This window comes from Mus caroli, chromosome 15, assembly GCF_900094665.2.
Source record: "Mus caroli chromosome 15, CAROLI_EIJ_v1.1, whole genome shotgun sequence".
NCBI classification, from domain to species: Eukaryota; Metazoa; Chordata; class Mammalia; order Rodentia; family Muridae; genus Mus; species Mus caroli.
Window position 1 is genome coordinate 3,710,114 of NC_034584.1, and position 15,576 is coordinate 3,725,689.

At 43.4% G+C, this 15,576-nt stretch overlaps 1 protein-coding gene across 4 annotated transcripts in view; it reads left to right on the forward strand.

The window, feature by feature from the left end:
- The window catches only part of Lifr (LIF receptor subunit alpha), a 69,481-nt gene that overhangs the window by 40,892 nt on the left and 13,013 nt on the right, over window positions 1–15,576 (forward strand). For all 4 annotated transcript variants that reach the window (XM_021183148.2, XM_021183147.2, XM_021183149.2 and 1 more), the window contains exons 8-14: window positions 3,547–3,676; window positions 4,094–4,263; window positions 6,264–6,409; window positions 8,212–8,374; window positions 8,670–8,740; window positions 9,568–9,781; window positions 12,652–12,831. In XM_021183148.2, the coding sequence (XP_021038807.1) occupies window positions 3,547–3,676; window positions 4,094–4,263; window positions 6,264–6,409; window positions 8,212–8,374; window positions 8,670–8,740; window positions 9,568–9,781; window positions 12,652–12,831 (1,074 nt within the window). The remainder of the gene's footprint in view (window positions 1–3,546; window positions 3,677–4,093; window positions 4,264–6,263; window positions 6,410–8,211; window positions 8,375–8,669; window positions 8,741–9,567; window positions 9,782–12,651; window positions 12,832–15,576) is intronic.

Sequence of the window (15,576 nt, forward strand, 5' to 3'; positions counted from 1 at the left end):
CCTTAATGTCTTTCCTGTGAGCTGATTCTATTTCTTTCTTATTTTCTTGTTTAATACAAACACTCTAGAACATGTGTGTAGGAGGCGGAACTTCTTCTTCCACAGCTAATCCTATACCAGTTCTAAGTCTCATTAATAATAAGGCTGATAAGGTTGAGACATCTAGCAACTAGGGTTTAGTTTAAATTCTTCACTTCAGAATTAGGAATGATGTCATACACATTTGTTTTCTGTTTTACTAAAGTAAATCCTTAAGTAGCCAGGCTTAAATATTGCATACTGTATTGTGTATCCATCCGGTTTTTAAGTAGCTTATGTGAGGACAGTGAAAGACAAGGGGAGGAGTCTTACTCTGCGTGCACTCTGCCTATAATGTGGGCACCCTCACACTCCTGTATCCTAAATCAGTCTAGAGCTCGTGGGATTGGCTGCTCCTCCCACGGAGCTTGTGCAGAGTATCCCTAGATGATTCTGGTTTTAGGACTCTTAGTTTTGACATTGAACTTTCTCCTTCCTTCCCTGTGGGGCTACCTGCAACCAGGATGCCCTTGTGTCCCCAACTGAGAATTTCTAGGTTCTGAGGTTGCTCTCTGGGACTCATGAATAAAGGTGTGTGGGACAGTTGGAGTGGATGTTGTGATGTTTCTTCAGTTTTAAGGATTTTATCCCTTTATGACACTTAATAAATGCCGGGATATCACTAGGACCTGAGAGAGTCGGGTGACTGTCAGGTTGATCCTCCTTTTGTCTCGGCAGCTTTTCCTTTTGGAACCCAAGGCACAGTCAGCTTAGGTTCACATTTAAGTTTTTCAAATCACCTTTTCTTCCTCGTGGGATGTGGGGAGAATCTTTGTAACAGTTTTCCAAATGATTGGAGCCTAAAATGAGAGGCAGTGGGAACGTAGTGAAGTCACTCCAGAGGAAACAAATGTAAAGGGAGGGCTTGTGTGTGTGTGTGTGTGTGTGTGTGTGCGCGCGTGTGTGTCAGGGATCCAGAATACTTGCAGCTCTTCCAGGGGGCTCAGATCCCTTCCCAGCACCCACGTGGTGGCTCACAACCTTCTGTAACTCAGGTTCCTGGGGATCTGAGGCCCTCTTCTGGCACCTGCCGGCACACATGTAGCATATATTCAAAGCACTGGTACACATAAAAACAAGAACTAATAAAACTTTAATACATCATATGCATACGCACACACATGTGAAAAAGCAAAAATGTTTAAAAAATGAGAATATGGTGCTCTGAAGTAACTCAGTGGGGAGAGCACCGGCCTTGGGGTCATTTCCCAGGACTGCCCAAATCGGTTAGGTACTAGCAGGCACACAGGCTTGTAATACACCCCTAGCCACTCCTCAGTACAAGCAGGAGGCTCAGGACTTCAAGCTCACCCTCCTCCTCAGCCACTCCCAGGCCCACCTAGTCTACATTAGACGCCATCTCCCAACAAAAGAAAAGTTAAAAATTGAGAGTACACACTATAGACATGTGATTTCCATCTCTGTGATTTCAGACAACATTTTAATATTTTATCATGCATGGCACTGGAGTGGAACCCTTAAAGTCATGCTTCAACCTTTGTGTGCAACAGCGGAAGCTTAGAATATGGCTCGGTGTTCATCGGCTCAGGGCGGTGCAGCAGTAGCCTTTCCCACCAGGCAGACTGAGTCAGAAACTTCCAGGACAGGTTTTAGTATAAAGTCCAGATCAAGGTTGCTATCTTGTTTTTGTTGTTGTTCTGTTTTGCTCCCTTAAAGGTATATTGTTAATCCTCCATTTATTTAAAAAAAAAAAAAAGACCTTTAAAATTGTTTCCCCCTCTGAACACATTCAGATTCAAATGTAGATCAATGGAAGACTCTCATTCTTACGACATGACAACGACGACCCACTTAGTAGACTATTGTGGCAGTACACGATCTCCTTTGTCTTTGGTTGAGTTTAGTATTAGCAGCTTGCTGTTCTCTGATGTCAGTTTGGTTATGTTTGGGGGTTTTGGAAACATGGTCTCACTCTGTAGCTCTGGTTGGCCTGGAATTCCTAGGTAGTCCAGGCTGGCCTCAAACTCATAGAAAGTCTTCTTCAGCAAGACAGCATAGAATTAAACCTATGTGTCGCCATGGCACCACTTAATGGCTTTTTAAAATAATTACATGTTACGTTCACTGGTATATTAAAAAAATGATCTGAATCAAGACTTACCCAATTTCAATTGAATTCTTTTCTAAGTTAATTTCTTTGCAAAGGGAATTGGTACATTTTGAACATTCTCCTCTCATTTCCTTTTCTCTTGTCACACTCCTGTTTCTTTTCAATTCATTCTTATTATTTGGACTTTGAATAGATGAATGTGTATATTCTATACCCTAAAGTTATCATCACTGTAAATTATTCTAAGTTCCAGCATGTAATAAGAGTGGTAGATAATTTTGTCTTGGGCTTTAAAATAACTTTCAAAATAAGCGTATCAATGTTTAATTAATTGTTTAATTAATTAATTGTAAGACTGCCAAACATTCCCTCGCCATCCTCAGTGTCAGCTCAAATACTAGCAGAGGAGCCTGGGAAATGTCAGTGAGTAAGACACTTGCTGCACAGTCCCATGGCCTGAGTGTGGTCCTTGGAACTCACTCCCATAAAGACAGAAGGAGAGAGGCAGCAGGAGAGAGAGCGAGCCCCCACTTAATTGTCCTCTGGCCGCCGCACGTGCTCTATGACACACATGCCCCATGCGCCGTGCACACAACCAATATTAATAAATAAAAAATATTAAACTAAAGAAACCATTACAGGGATCTCTTGGGAGAATATAGAAAAATTTGTGTTTTGGTTGACATCTACCTACGAGTTGAAAAATTCAGTCCCTTCAAAGAGTGTTTTTTCTACAGAATATTTTACCAGGCAGATTATTGTTTTTAACTTTTATAGAAAAATGAAAAATACTTGCATAAATATCACTTTTGGATGGATCTGTATCTGTTTGGCTATGCAAAGTTATCTTGTTTAATCAAGTGCCAGACTAGAATGGTTTTCGATACCACTTGAAAGTTTTCACACCTTCCTCCCCAGAATTGACCTTTTTCTTTGTTCTCTGCCCCAAAGTAAAACCAGGGGGAATGGTTCCTGTGAGCTGAGAGGAGGCTGTGACTTTTAGCATCTGATACTTCTTTCTCAGCCACAGTGTGTGAATAGATGGGACATGGTAGCAGTTTCAAACTGTAGATTCCCAGGGCTTGACTTAGAATACGTTGAAGTCAAGGTTAAGGAAAAAGCAATTTAGTTCATCTCTCCATTTGATGTTGGGAGTTTGCATAGGAGCTGGGTTGAGAGTAACTCCTCAGAGTCCCTTAATATGGTTTGTTTTGAATGCAATACAAACCATAACAACACATCTTGCTGAAGCAGTGATGATTTCTGCTCTATCCAAAATGGAAATGTGTTTCTATTTGTTTTTAGGGAATTATGCAAAAATCCCACTTAACAAAACTGTAAAACTGTAGGTTGGAGGAAGACACGGGTAACCCCTTTGCCTTTCTTCTTCCTGTTAGATCCTCCAGATGTTCCTCAGAAGCTGAGCTGTGAGACACATGACTTAAAAGAGATTATATGTAGCTGGTATCCAGGAAGGATAACAGGACTGGTGGGCCCACGAAATACAGAATACACCCTGTTTGAAAGGTAATGTCAACCAGGAAAGAATGCTGGTGGCAAAAAGTCTGGAAGGACCTGTTGAGTGACACAGGAGTGTCTTGGCACATTGCCACCATTGTCACGGATGTACTGTGGCACAGGGCAGTGTCCTGGCACATTGCTGTCTTGGTACCGTATATACTGTAATAGCTGCAGTTGACCTGCATGCAGCTGCACTTCCAGGCCTTCTCTCTCAGATGCCTAAAAGGAAGTACCTCTGATAGTCTGTGCAGACAGTGGTTTGTTTATGCTTGGCTGTTTTCTATATCACACATGGTTTTATGAATCTCTGATCAGTCTTTAATTTAAAAAACAGACTTTATAAAGACCAGTAGAAATCTGCTCTTGTTCCCCCAACTACTTACATCTTACGGTCTTGAAATTGTTTTTCTTTTTAACTGACAGCATTTCAGGAAAATCTGCAGTATTTCACAGGATTGAAGGACTTACAAATGAGACCTACTGGTTAAGCGTGCAAATGCATCCCGACCAAGAAATCCATAACTTCACCCTGACTGGTCGCAATCCACTGGGACAGGCACAGTCAGCAGTGGTCATCAATGTGACTGAGAGAGGTAAGCCACTGTTACCAGGCAGTGTCTATAAATAACCACAATAAAAATAACTCCTGAAAGGTGACTGTACGGATTAGTGTTTACTATTTATTTTCTTTAGAGGTTTTCTCAATTTTATATTAATTAATTAATATATTCATTTATAATTTTTATTGTAAGAATTAAAGTAAATAATTTTAAATCTGACCTTTTTTGAGTTGAGATAAAAACTTGACTCATTTAGATAAAAACTATATATGGCTTTGTTTACTCATTCTTGAATTCTGAACTTTTATTTTTTTGCCAAGTTCTTGAAAGCATTTATTTTAAAATACTTTATTGACTCAGAAGTCATTGCAAAAATAGTGAGTCACAAGTGCATGAATCCGTCTGTCTTTCCTCAGCGATGACCCCCAAACTAGAGCGGTGACCCTGGTGCATATTGTTCACCAGGGAGTAATCCAGAGGGATTGCCGGCTGCATGTGGCGTGTGTTCACTAGGATGTGTGTCTAAACACACAGAAGTGATGACGGGGGTGGGGGTAGGGGGGAAGCTCCATCGTGCTGGTGGGGCCGTGTATAACTTAACTGTGATGGCGGATGAATCCCATCACTGTCTCTGTCTCTGTCAGATTGCACCAGCCACCTGTCTTGCACCCCCAGGGGGATAGTATACGTGAAACCACACAGTATAAGCATTCAAGGCTGGCTTTTCTTAGGATAATATCCTTGAGGGACATCTAAATTGTACACTATTAATTGTTCATTTCTTTGTGTGCCAGTGAGCTCTGAGGTATTTTTTTTTTTTTTTTTTTTTTTTGCCAATATGTAACACAGCTCAGAATAGAAGTAGGATACATGTAGCCTTTTTTGTGGTTGTCCCTCCATCAGCCCAGTGAACTAACTCCATGCTAGGCTCTGCCACCTCCTGAGACCTCACAGAGACTCATGGAAGACATTGGTACAAGCAAGGGGTTTGTCACCAATATGATTACTCTTTTTTGTTTGTTTGTTTGGTTTTTTTTTTTTTTTTTTTTTTTTTTTTTTTTTTTTTTTTTTTTTTTTTTTTTTTTTTTTTTTTTTTTTGAGGCAGGGTTTCTCTGTGTAGCCCTGGCTGCCCTGGAACTCACTCTATAAACCAGGCTGGCCTTGAACTCAGAAATCTGCCTGCTTCTGCCTTCCAAGTGCTGGGATTAAAGGCGTGCGCCACCACACTCAGCTCAATATGATTACTCTTTTGTCACTTTATAAAAACAATTTTTCTTTTATATTATTTCTGTGGGTATGCACGTGCTAAGTGTGCCACTTATGTCGGTACCTGCAGAGGCCAGAAGGGGGTCAGAACCCCTGTAGCTGAGTTACAAGTGGCTGTGGGCTGCCTCGTGTGGGTGCTGGGAACTGACATGAAGTGCTCTGAGCCATCTCCAGCCCCGCCTTATTATCTGTCACTCCATCCTGCCATCCTCATTTCTGTTTCATCTGAGAGTCAGAAGGTGACACTAGAACTGAAGGTTTTGCTTGTGTTTGTCTGCCCTGAGTCTTTCCCTCCTGTCCTGGCTTTTCCCTTGAACCTCAGAGTCTGCAGCCATTGTAAGACTCCCCCTCCTGAGCCACACTGAATTCCTGTAGCAGTCCACATCATTAAAATGTGCAAGTGCACACACACACACACCCCTAGTACACATGGCTGTCAGTTACTCTGTATCTGTCATTCCAATTGTACACACAAATCTCGTAAAGGTTCCTTTATCTTACCACCAGTTAGCATCCTCAACACCAGGTAAAGAACCTCAAGCACATTGGTTCTTTAAGGCCATTGAGATGATATCAACAGTAACAAACAGGTCCATGGGTTCCACCCAGACTGTCTTGGCTTTTGGCAGTAATAATACCTCCTTGCTCCCCACCTCCCTTGCCCCTACTGTATACACATCTACTTTGCTTCTAGTTTATCTTACTAGGAGAGACCTTTTCCACACTTAAACGTTTAAAGGCATTAATCTTTATAATTCTATTTACAGTTGCTCCTCATGATCCGACTTCCTTGAAAGTGAAGGACATCAATTCAACAGTTGTTACATTTTCTTGGTATTTACCAGGAAATTTTACAAAGATTAATCTTTTATGTCAAATTGAAATTTGTAAAGCTAATTCCAAGAAAGAAGTGGTAAGTAAAATTCTCCCATAGCTTTCCTTTTGGTTATTCTGAATAAAAAACCCAATTTCAAAAATATTTAAGCAAATGTGTGTGTGTTTATGCATATATATATATATATATATATATATATATATATATATATATATATATATATATATACATATATATATATATACACATACATACAAATATCTACACACACACACACACACACAAACTCTACAAACATTTATTACAGAGAATCACCAAGCCAAGAAAAACCTTACAATCCAAAGAAATGGTAGCATTTTAATTTACATTTGCACATTTGTTACTGGACAGTAAAGAGTATAAGTTCAACTTTTGCTGTTCTGTGTAACAGCTCCGTGTAGGTAGTGCTCATTAAGTTTGTGAGTGAAAAAGTATCTTTTACTGTAGCCTTTGACTAGCGGGCACAGGGAAGTAGAAGGGAATTTTAAATTATTAAGCGCATCAGTAGAAGCAAGTTGAAATTGGTAATTATAAGTCAAAACTGGACTTTTTCATACATTTTAAATAATTAGATTGACCTATACTGTACCCTTCTGTAATTTGTGGTAATCCTGAAGTAAATGGCACCGTAGCTGAATGTTAATTTGGAAACTCGCTGGTTTCTGTAAAAGCATTCAGCAGTGAGTGCACAGTTTGACCTGAAAAGCCACTTTGTAAGGAGCAGCCCAGACTTTGCTGGCACACTCATCCTCAGACTTGTGTAAAACTGCTTCATTTTAGCTTCATTTATATTAATTAAATTTCTTTTGTCTATTTACTACATGTTCAGTACATAATAGAGGCTCTAGGTGATACATTCTTAAACCAGGACACTTGCCCCAGGATGGTTCCCAGTGTCCTTGAAATAACACACTTCATCTTCCAGCTTGTCTCTAATTACCAAATTGTGTCAAAGTTTAATGGTCACTAGCTATTCACTGATTATCAAATAATAATAATAATAATAATAATAATAACAATAATAATAAACATCTGTATAATTTAACTGACCCTAATCATTTAGATCTAATAATCAGATTAAAATGCATACCAGTATTTAATTGACTACTATGTGTTAGGTCCCAAGAAAATCCTTTTTCTGAAGTCTGGCATTTAAACAAAAACCAGCATTCTCTCAGGGACTCAAGTCTGAGAGTTCCCAGTCTGTGCTTGCTTGGTGGAATCATTCTCCCGATGGCAGGCACAAAAGGACGGAGGAGGCTGCTCTTCCATTAGCCTATGCTTGTGGTGCCTACTAGCATATGAAGGGTTATGCTAGCCTCCAGGTTCCCTCAGACCTTACTCCAAGTACCTGTTAGGATGGCATACAGCACCCCAGCTTCCCTTCCCCCAGCTTCTCTGACTCCTGCGCAGCTCAGCTGTCTTGGCGACAGACTTTTGCTCTCTTTGCTCCGAGTGTCAGTCTCTTCTCAGTCTCTTGCTCCACCCACACCCCCTCCATGGCCCGGTCTTTTCTGCTGACCATGTTCACTCTGGACTCTTCCAGATGCCTCTAGCTATTCTCTCCCTCATAACTGCAATAAAAAACCCTTCTCCTTAATCATACCTAAGAGCGGTCTTGTACTCACTCCACTCACTATGGAGCACAACTCTCTTAATGTCGTATTTCATCAAGAACTAAAAACTATGAACTCTGTTGTTGCAATCGCAAACTAGTATGACATCCATTTGGTTTGTGTTACAAGCGTAGAATGGTTTTATACCCCCATATCTGTAACGTGTGTGGGCGTATTCCATATTCATACATAAGTACCCATGTATATTTACTTGTTTTCAAACAGAGGAATGTCACAATCAGAGGAGCCGAGGATTCAGCTTACCATGTTGCTGTGGACAAATTAAATCCATACACGACATACACTTTCCGGGTTCGTTGTTCTTCCAAGACTTTCTGGAAGTGGAGCAGGTGGAGTGGTGAGAAGCGACATCTAACCACAGAAGCCAGTGAGTGGGGTGATGCCATGGCTGATGGGGAGATGGGAGGGTTGACAGGGAGGAACAAGTGCATGGCCTTGAGGGCCATCCATCTTACCCTGCTTTCTGGGCCCGTGTACTCTGTAGACACTCAGAGGCTATCTCACTTTAGGATTTCTCTGTTGAAGCATTTTCTAAATGGAAGCCACCTTTTATGGGGCATCCCAGATACCCTGGAGTAAAGTGTCAAGCGCCTCCGTTTTAGTCACTGACACTGTCCCTTGCCTCACAGTTTGCATCTTCAAAGTCTAACTCTCTTTCCCAGCTCCTTCCAAGGGACCAGATACTTGGAGAGAGTGGAGTTCTGATGGAAAAAATCTAATCGTCTACTGGAAGGTAAATATCTATTGTTCTCTTGGATGCTTAAAGATTTTTATTTTGCCCAAGCGTGCAATGTACGAACGGTGACTTAGATTTGGTGAATATTTCAAATTTTACTTGCTTATGTAGTATTCAGCTGTACTGAGAAATGATATACGAAACACAGCACCACAGAAATGTGTTCAGGGAGCCACGGCTTCCCAGTCTGGCCACTTTTGCCATCTCCCAACCTCATGTTTCTCATCACTCCTGATTCCCCAGGCACTGAGACCGTCTGGCCTTGGTTTTGAACCTTTTACTCTGATCTCATAAATGTATGTATATAGTGTTCAGAGGAAAACTTATGGGAATTGGGTCTTTTACCTTGTGGGGCCTAGGGACTGAACTTAGATCTTCAGGCTTGCCAGCAAGCACCCTTACCCACTGAGTCATCTTGCCAGCCCTTCTTTGAAGTTTTGTAGATTTCCTAGTGTTTCTGTAACGGTCGCATGGTATGTGGGGGTGCGGGGAGAGAAGAATACCTATGCAAGAACCCCACACCACACTGCTTCGTTTCCTTCAGGCCACGTGTCTTACACTTTTGCTCCTGGAACTATAAAAATAAACATTGTTTTCTATTAATGTTTACATTTCTGTGTACTTTCAATACTTAGCCACAAGTGTAGTTCTTTTTCAGTATTTCATTCCATTTTTGTTTAACCTTGCCCCAGGATTTTAAAATATGAGTTTCACACAACTGATGGCTTCATAGTCTACTGTCACCATTTATTGCAAGCTTAGCCCTAGACCTCAGAACTTTTCTCTGGTTTTAGTGACAGAATTTGCTTCTCTGTTTTCTGTAGCCTTTACCCATTAATGAAGCTAATGGAAAAATACTTTCCTACAATGTATCATGTTCATTGAACGAGGAGACACAGTCAGTTTTGGAGATCTTTGATCCTCAACACAGAGCAGAGATACAGCTTAGTAAAAATGACTACATCATCAGTGTGGTGGCAAGAAATTCTGCTGGCTCATCACCACCTTCGAAAATAGCTAGTATGGAAATCCCAAATGGTGAGTGCTTGGGTGGCATGGGGGATAGGGGTGAGATAGAAACCCTGTGGTATCAGCTTTCCTGATGGGAGGAGTCTCCTGCCCTTCCTGTGCTATTTGCATGCTGTGCATAGAATTTGCATGCTATGCATATATTTGCATGTTATGAGGACCCAGTACTCTGCTGCCCAATGAGAGATGCAGCTAGCGTTAATTTTTATTTTGTCTTGAGACAAGATTTTGCTATGTGATTCAGGGTAGCCTCGAATACACTAGATAACCAGGCTGTACTTGAACAGGCAGTCTTCTGCCTCAGCCTCCCAGATGTCCTCAGGAACGACATGAAACCTACAGTGTGTAGTAGGTAATAATTACTATATTCAATTACTTTGTCGCAGAGTATGAAAAGTTCTGGGTGTGGACGGTACACTTAGGAAGAAATGCTTAAATGTTTAGCCAAAGACTAAAAGTTTCTTTTCAAGGGTAAGAGTTTTAGTGTGCAGTGGTGGCGCACGCCTTTAATCCCAGCACTCGGGAGGCAGAGGCAGGCGGATTTATGAGTTCAAGGCCAGCCTGGTCTACAGAGTGAGTTCCAGGACAGCCAGAGCTACACAGAGAAACCCTGTCTCCAAAAACCAAAATAAATAAATAAATAAATAAAAGTAAGCGTTTCGGTTTTCAGTCTAGTTTTGTACCCTGTTAGGGCAGGGAAAGAAGACACCTATTTTAATTGGCAGCTTTGTGGTGAATTGATGCCCCCCACCCTGCTGTGTGTGTGTTGTTTGGGTTTTGTTGCTGTTGTTGTTTTTAGAGAAGGTCTATATAGTCCAGGTTGCCACGTGGCTAGGGATGACCTTGAACTCCTGATTTTCCAGCCTCCAAACCCAGCATAGAAATTCTTTATTTAAAAAAACCCCATTTCTCAAAGCTAAATTAGATCTTTAATAAGGGTTTTGATTTGTTTTTGTTTGTTTGTTTTTTTTTTGTTTTTTGTTTTTTGTTTTTTGGTGTTTGGTTTTTCGAGACAGGGTTTCTCTGTGTAGCCCTGGCTGTCCTGGAACTCACTTTGTAGACCAGGGTGGCCTTGAACTCAGAAATCCACCTGCCTCTCACCCGCACCCCCCCCCCCCCCCCCCCCCCCCCCCCCCCCCCCCGCACCCCCAGTGCTGGAATTACCACCACGCTTGGCTAATAAGGGTTTTGAAAAACAAAAATCCTTATGACGTGATTTTTAAATTTTTTGTGTTTTCCTCTAAATTGTTCAGGTTGCCGGCCAATGACAAACCACATTCCTTCTTGGCTTTTACATGGACATTATTAGTCTATATTCATTACACAAACTAGTGCATTTGAACTGGATAGCTTTACACAGACATATATAACACACTTGATCATCTTTATCCTCAGATGGCCTTCTTTACCCCTGCCCCCACCTCCTTAGCCTTTCCTCTTCCCTCGTAGCTGGATTTTATGCTGAATCCGGAGTTTAAACGGCCATTTTGCGCTCCTCTTCCAGTTGCTTCCTTAGTATGGAAAGAACTTTTTACAAGAAAGGAAAAGTCTTGTTAGGTCTCTTGAGTGTCTCTTAGTGTTGTGTTGAGCTGGTTTTTTATTTCTTGGTACTGACCTGGTTTGTCAGTCCTAGGCAGTGACCACAGAGAACTAAGAAGCAGGAATGTAGCAGGGTTGTTTCAAAGACTGGATACGCCCAGACATGTGGTGGTGCAGAGAAGCAGGGGTCAGGGCCGGGCGCCTGTCCAGTGGCCCTCATTTGTACCCAGTGCTTCTGCAGACTGCAGCTCTTTTGTTTTCTGTTTAACTGGAGCACACTGATGGTCGCTGCTCCCAGTGGCCCTTGGGAAGAAGAGTCACAGCTGAAACTGTGGTTTCAGCTCCACAGTTACACCTGAGCCACAACTCTGACGCCCAGAGTCAGAGGCTCCACAGCCCCAGCTCAAGGTTAGATTATGGCTTTGTAGTCACATTGAGCCAAAAGAGCTGTCTTACGTCCAACAGGTGTTCAGATTGTGTTCAGGAGGCTGCGCTATGAACACGCGTTTATTTGGAAATCTTTCCTATATATGGCTTTTTTTTTCTTTTAAACAAAACCCTTAAGTATAAATTAATTGAAGAAGTCATTCTTCTCTCCTGTCCCCATGGGAGACTGCCCCTGTCTTCCTTAGCCATGCTGGGCTGTCCTCCACTCTGGTCTCCGTGACTCACCTGCATCCTCACCTATCTGTCAGGCCCAGGTCCAGCTGAACAGACAAGCAAACCTCCCACAGCCAAGCAGTGCCTATGTTCACTCCCCAGGGTGTGCACACCACCCCCACCCCAGTATCTCATGGTGTCTGGGAAATGCCTCTGCCCACACTGCTCACCTCACCTCATGGCATGGCCGTGTCAGCCCTTCTGCATTCCCCTCACTCCCCCAGCATTTGGGCCCTGGATGCAGGGGTCCTGGAAAGGAGATGCTCAGCTCTTCAGTTTTGGATGGTCCATCTGCATGTGCTCTGCCTGTCCCTCTCCCAGGAGCTCTGCTCACCTTGGATGGGGAGAGCAAGAGTTAGTTGTCCCCTGGTTCTTCCTCCACATAGCCATGCTGAACATTCCAGAACCAGTCTAGATCCTACTGTGTGTCTATCAGATTCTAGAAGCTTCTATATTTTCTCCTCAGCTTCTGTGTGATTTATTTTATGAATAAAGGTAGATTCTATAGTTATTCCAGTAAGAGAGTATTATCTCTTTGCTAAGCATCGCTACCTAGTTTAACCACTGTTTTAAAGTTTGTGTTCAGTGAAATAACTTCAATAACTACTGCCCATTTTCTTGAGGCTTGCCTCTGGTATTACTTTGACTGTCAATAAAATATCTTTCTTTTCTTGCTGAAGACGACATCACAGTAGAGCAAGCGGTGGGGATAGGAAACAGGATCTTCCTCACCTGGCGTCACGACCCCAACATGACTTGTGACTACGTAATTAAATGGTGCGGCTCATCTCGGTCTGAGCCCTGCCTCCTGGACTGGATGAAGGTTCCTTCAAACAGCACTGAGACTGTCATAGAGTCCGGTAAGAATCCGTGTCTCCCTGAGGCCTTTAAGGGGCTTGTGAAAAGCCACACAGAGGTGACTACCACTCCGTGATAGGTCATCAGAGAGAGCAGCATAGATTTGTATCTGAGGGGAGGGTTTTTGTTGAGAGCTCCTCAAACTCAGCGATCTGTTTGCTTCTGCAGAAATGAAAGGTGTGTTTCCACACACCGGGCTCTGAAATGCTCTGATAGCTTTGTTGTACTCTGAAAATTGATAAATAACAAACAAGGGAATGTATAAGCGGTGACATTTTGATAAAATAGACTTCAGTGGGAGTCAAAGATGAAACAGTTTGGGAACGCACTTCTGAACAACCAAGTCAGTGCAGTCAGTGCCCTCTTGCATTAATGCGTCCAGGACTTGGGTCCTTGAGGCCTCAAAGCCACCACCAACAGTTCCCTAATATGAGGACCAGGGTAACTCTATGGAAGTGGGCATGGGGTGTCTTTTAGCTTTGTGATCGAGCACAGGTCTGCCCGTGAGCCTGTGAGCCTTAGCAAGTGAGCCACCATTGACGGTGCAGCCTGACACATGTGGCATCCAGTGAGGCTTGGATCCTCAGAGCAACCGAGTTTCTCCTTTGGAAGTGGCTGCTTCCCTCCCTGCAGGGCTACCATGCCTTCTACGGAATCAGTGTGAGCCTACACCTTTGGGGTTTTTCTAGAGCCAGTAGTGGGCCTGTAGGTCACGATACTCCTAGAGACATCAGCTACTGGGGCTTCCTTCTGTGTTGGTGAAGCAAGCTGGAGGGTAAAGGGCCCTCAGTTGCTTCCCTCGCTAAGACAGGTTCTGGTCACTTGCTGTTTCTGCTGTTACAGGGGGAAGGATTGCACTTGGTGATTAGCCACGGTGAGTTCAGCTATCTTTCCCCTCTGTAAGAGCTCTTCTGCAGTTGGCTAAGGTGGTGGTGGTCCTCTCTGTTGCTCCCTTTCTCCTCTGGTCACCTCCATCTTTCTCTTCCCTACGCCTGCCCTCAAGTCCTTTCCTGTGGGACTGATTTGGCTGAGCCTGCCGTCTCTCCCTCTTGGGCTTGCAGAGCAAGTAGGGTGCCTTTGGACAGGGCGACACAGGCAGTGTTTCTGGGAGAACAAGTTGTGACTGAGACCCCTCAGGATGAGAGAAGCTGCTGTAATAGCTGCCACTGTGCGTGAGCAGGCTCTCTGTGGTGGCTGAGAAAAACAAAGGCACCGAGGACTTGGGGAAGGTCACAGAGTTAGGAGGCAGTGGGGCCACAATTGAACGCTACTCGGGGCCTGGGAAAGCTGGGGATCTTGGTATTCCCTGCTGAGCTTCTGTGCTGACCCCTTCCCTTGTTCATCTCTCGATGCAGTCTTCCTCTCCTTCAGCCCTCCGTTCTCTTTGAGGATATCTGCATCACCCAGCAGGCCCTTTTGAGTGACATACTCGATTCAATATTGATAATCTGTAATTTTAACATAAAACAAGGTATGGGTTCACATGCAATATAAAACCATAGCCTCAAGTATATCTCCCCCCCGGCCCCCCAGGGAAGTAAGGCACAAAATTGAATGCACTTGGCTGAGTTGGACTTGCCATCAGTATTTACTTAGTACCTGGAAGCACTGAGCGAACACTTTAGAAAAAATAGTGTAGGGAGAAAAGTCAGCTAGCGACAGAAGCTCGGGTTTCCTTCAGACTTCTGAGGCTGACCATCTCACTTGGGCCTCTGGGGTTCAGGTGTTCTTTGGGCATGTGGCTTAAAGAAGCACTGTATTAGCCACACTGGAATATGTTCCATCCAGAAACAGATGCCTGCTGCACTGTTAGGGCCTCACGAAGGCCTTGTCTTCCTCCAAGATGAGCCTCCTCCTGCTTCCCACTCCTCCATCCTCTTCAGAGAGCACTTGGAGGAGCTCTTTCCGACCTTAGAATTGATCAGTACTTCTCCTTGTATCCCGTGCTTACTACCTGAGACCCATGGCTGCCCTCGCCCTGTGTCTTCCCCAGGCTTGGCCAGCTTCTCTGGGATGAGAAGGGCTCTTCGTGTGTTTCCCTGTTTCTCATGTCTTGTCTTACAGATTTGATGAGACATTAAAAGGTGCTTTAGGAATTGAAGAAAGAGAATCATCTAGAAGTGGGGTTATGGGGGGCACACAAGGAAGGGGGTGGTAAAGGACTGGAGAGTAAGGACATCTATATGGAGATGCTATGATAAAGCTCACTACTTTGTGTGCTAACCTAAAAAAGTAATTAAAAAAAACTTGAGACACGTCTTGTGTGTCCATCACTCAGTGCATATTATAAAGGGAAGCAAGCACCAAAGGCCTGGTTCCTGTGTCCCAAAGCTTTGAGCTGAGCAGGGTTTCTAGTGCTGGGACTAGGGGAAACATGTCGTTTCTGTCCATCCCCAAAATGGTGGCACATAGGTGAGGGAAAGCATTTGTTAGCACACCGTGACCGTGCTGACCGGATGGTGGTGCCTGGGAAGTAGGAATAAGATGTCAGCCTCAGCTACCTTTGTGTCTTCGAAGAAATGTCATCCTGTGATCTTTTCATTATTATAGACGTGAAGATGGTCATGGTTTGCTGAATACTCCTAAATGTTTGCCAATTTTGAAAAAAAAAAGCGAAAGGACCCAGATATAGCTGTCTCTTGTGAGATAATGCCGGGGCCTAGCAAACACAGAAGTGGATGCTCACAGTCAGCTATTGGATGGATCACAGGGCCCCCAATGGAGGAGCTAGAGAAAGTACCCAAGGA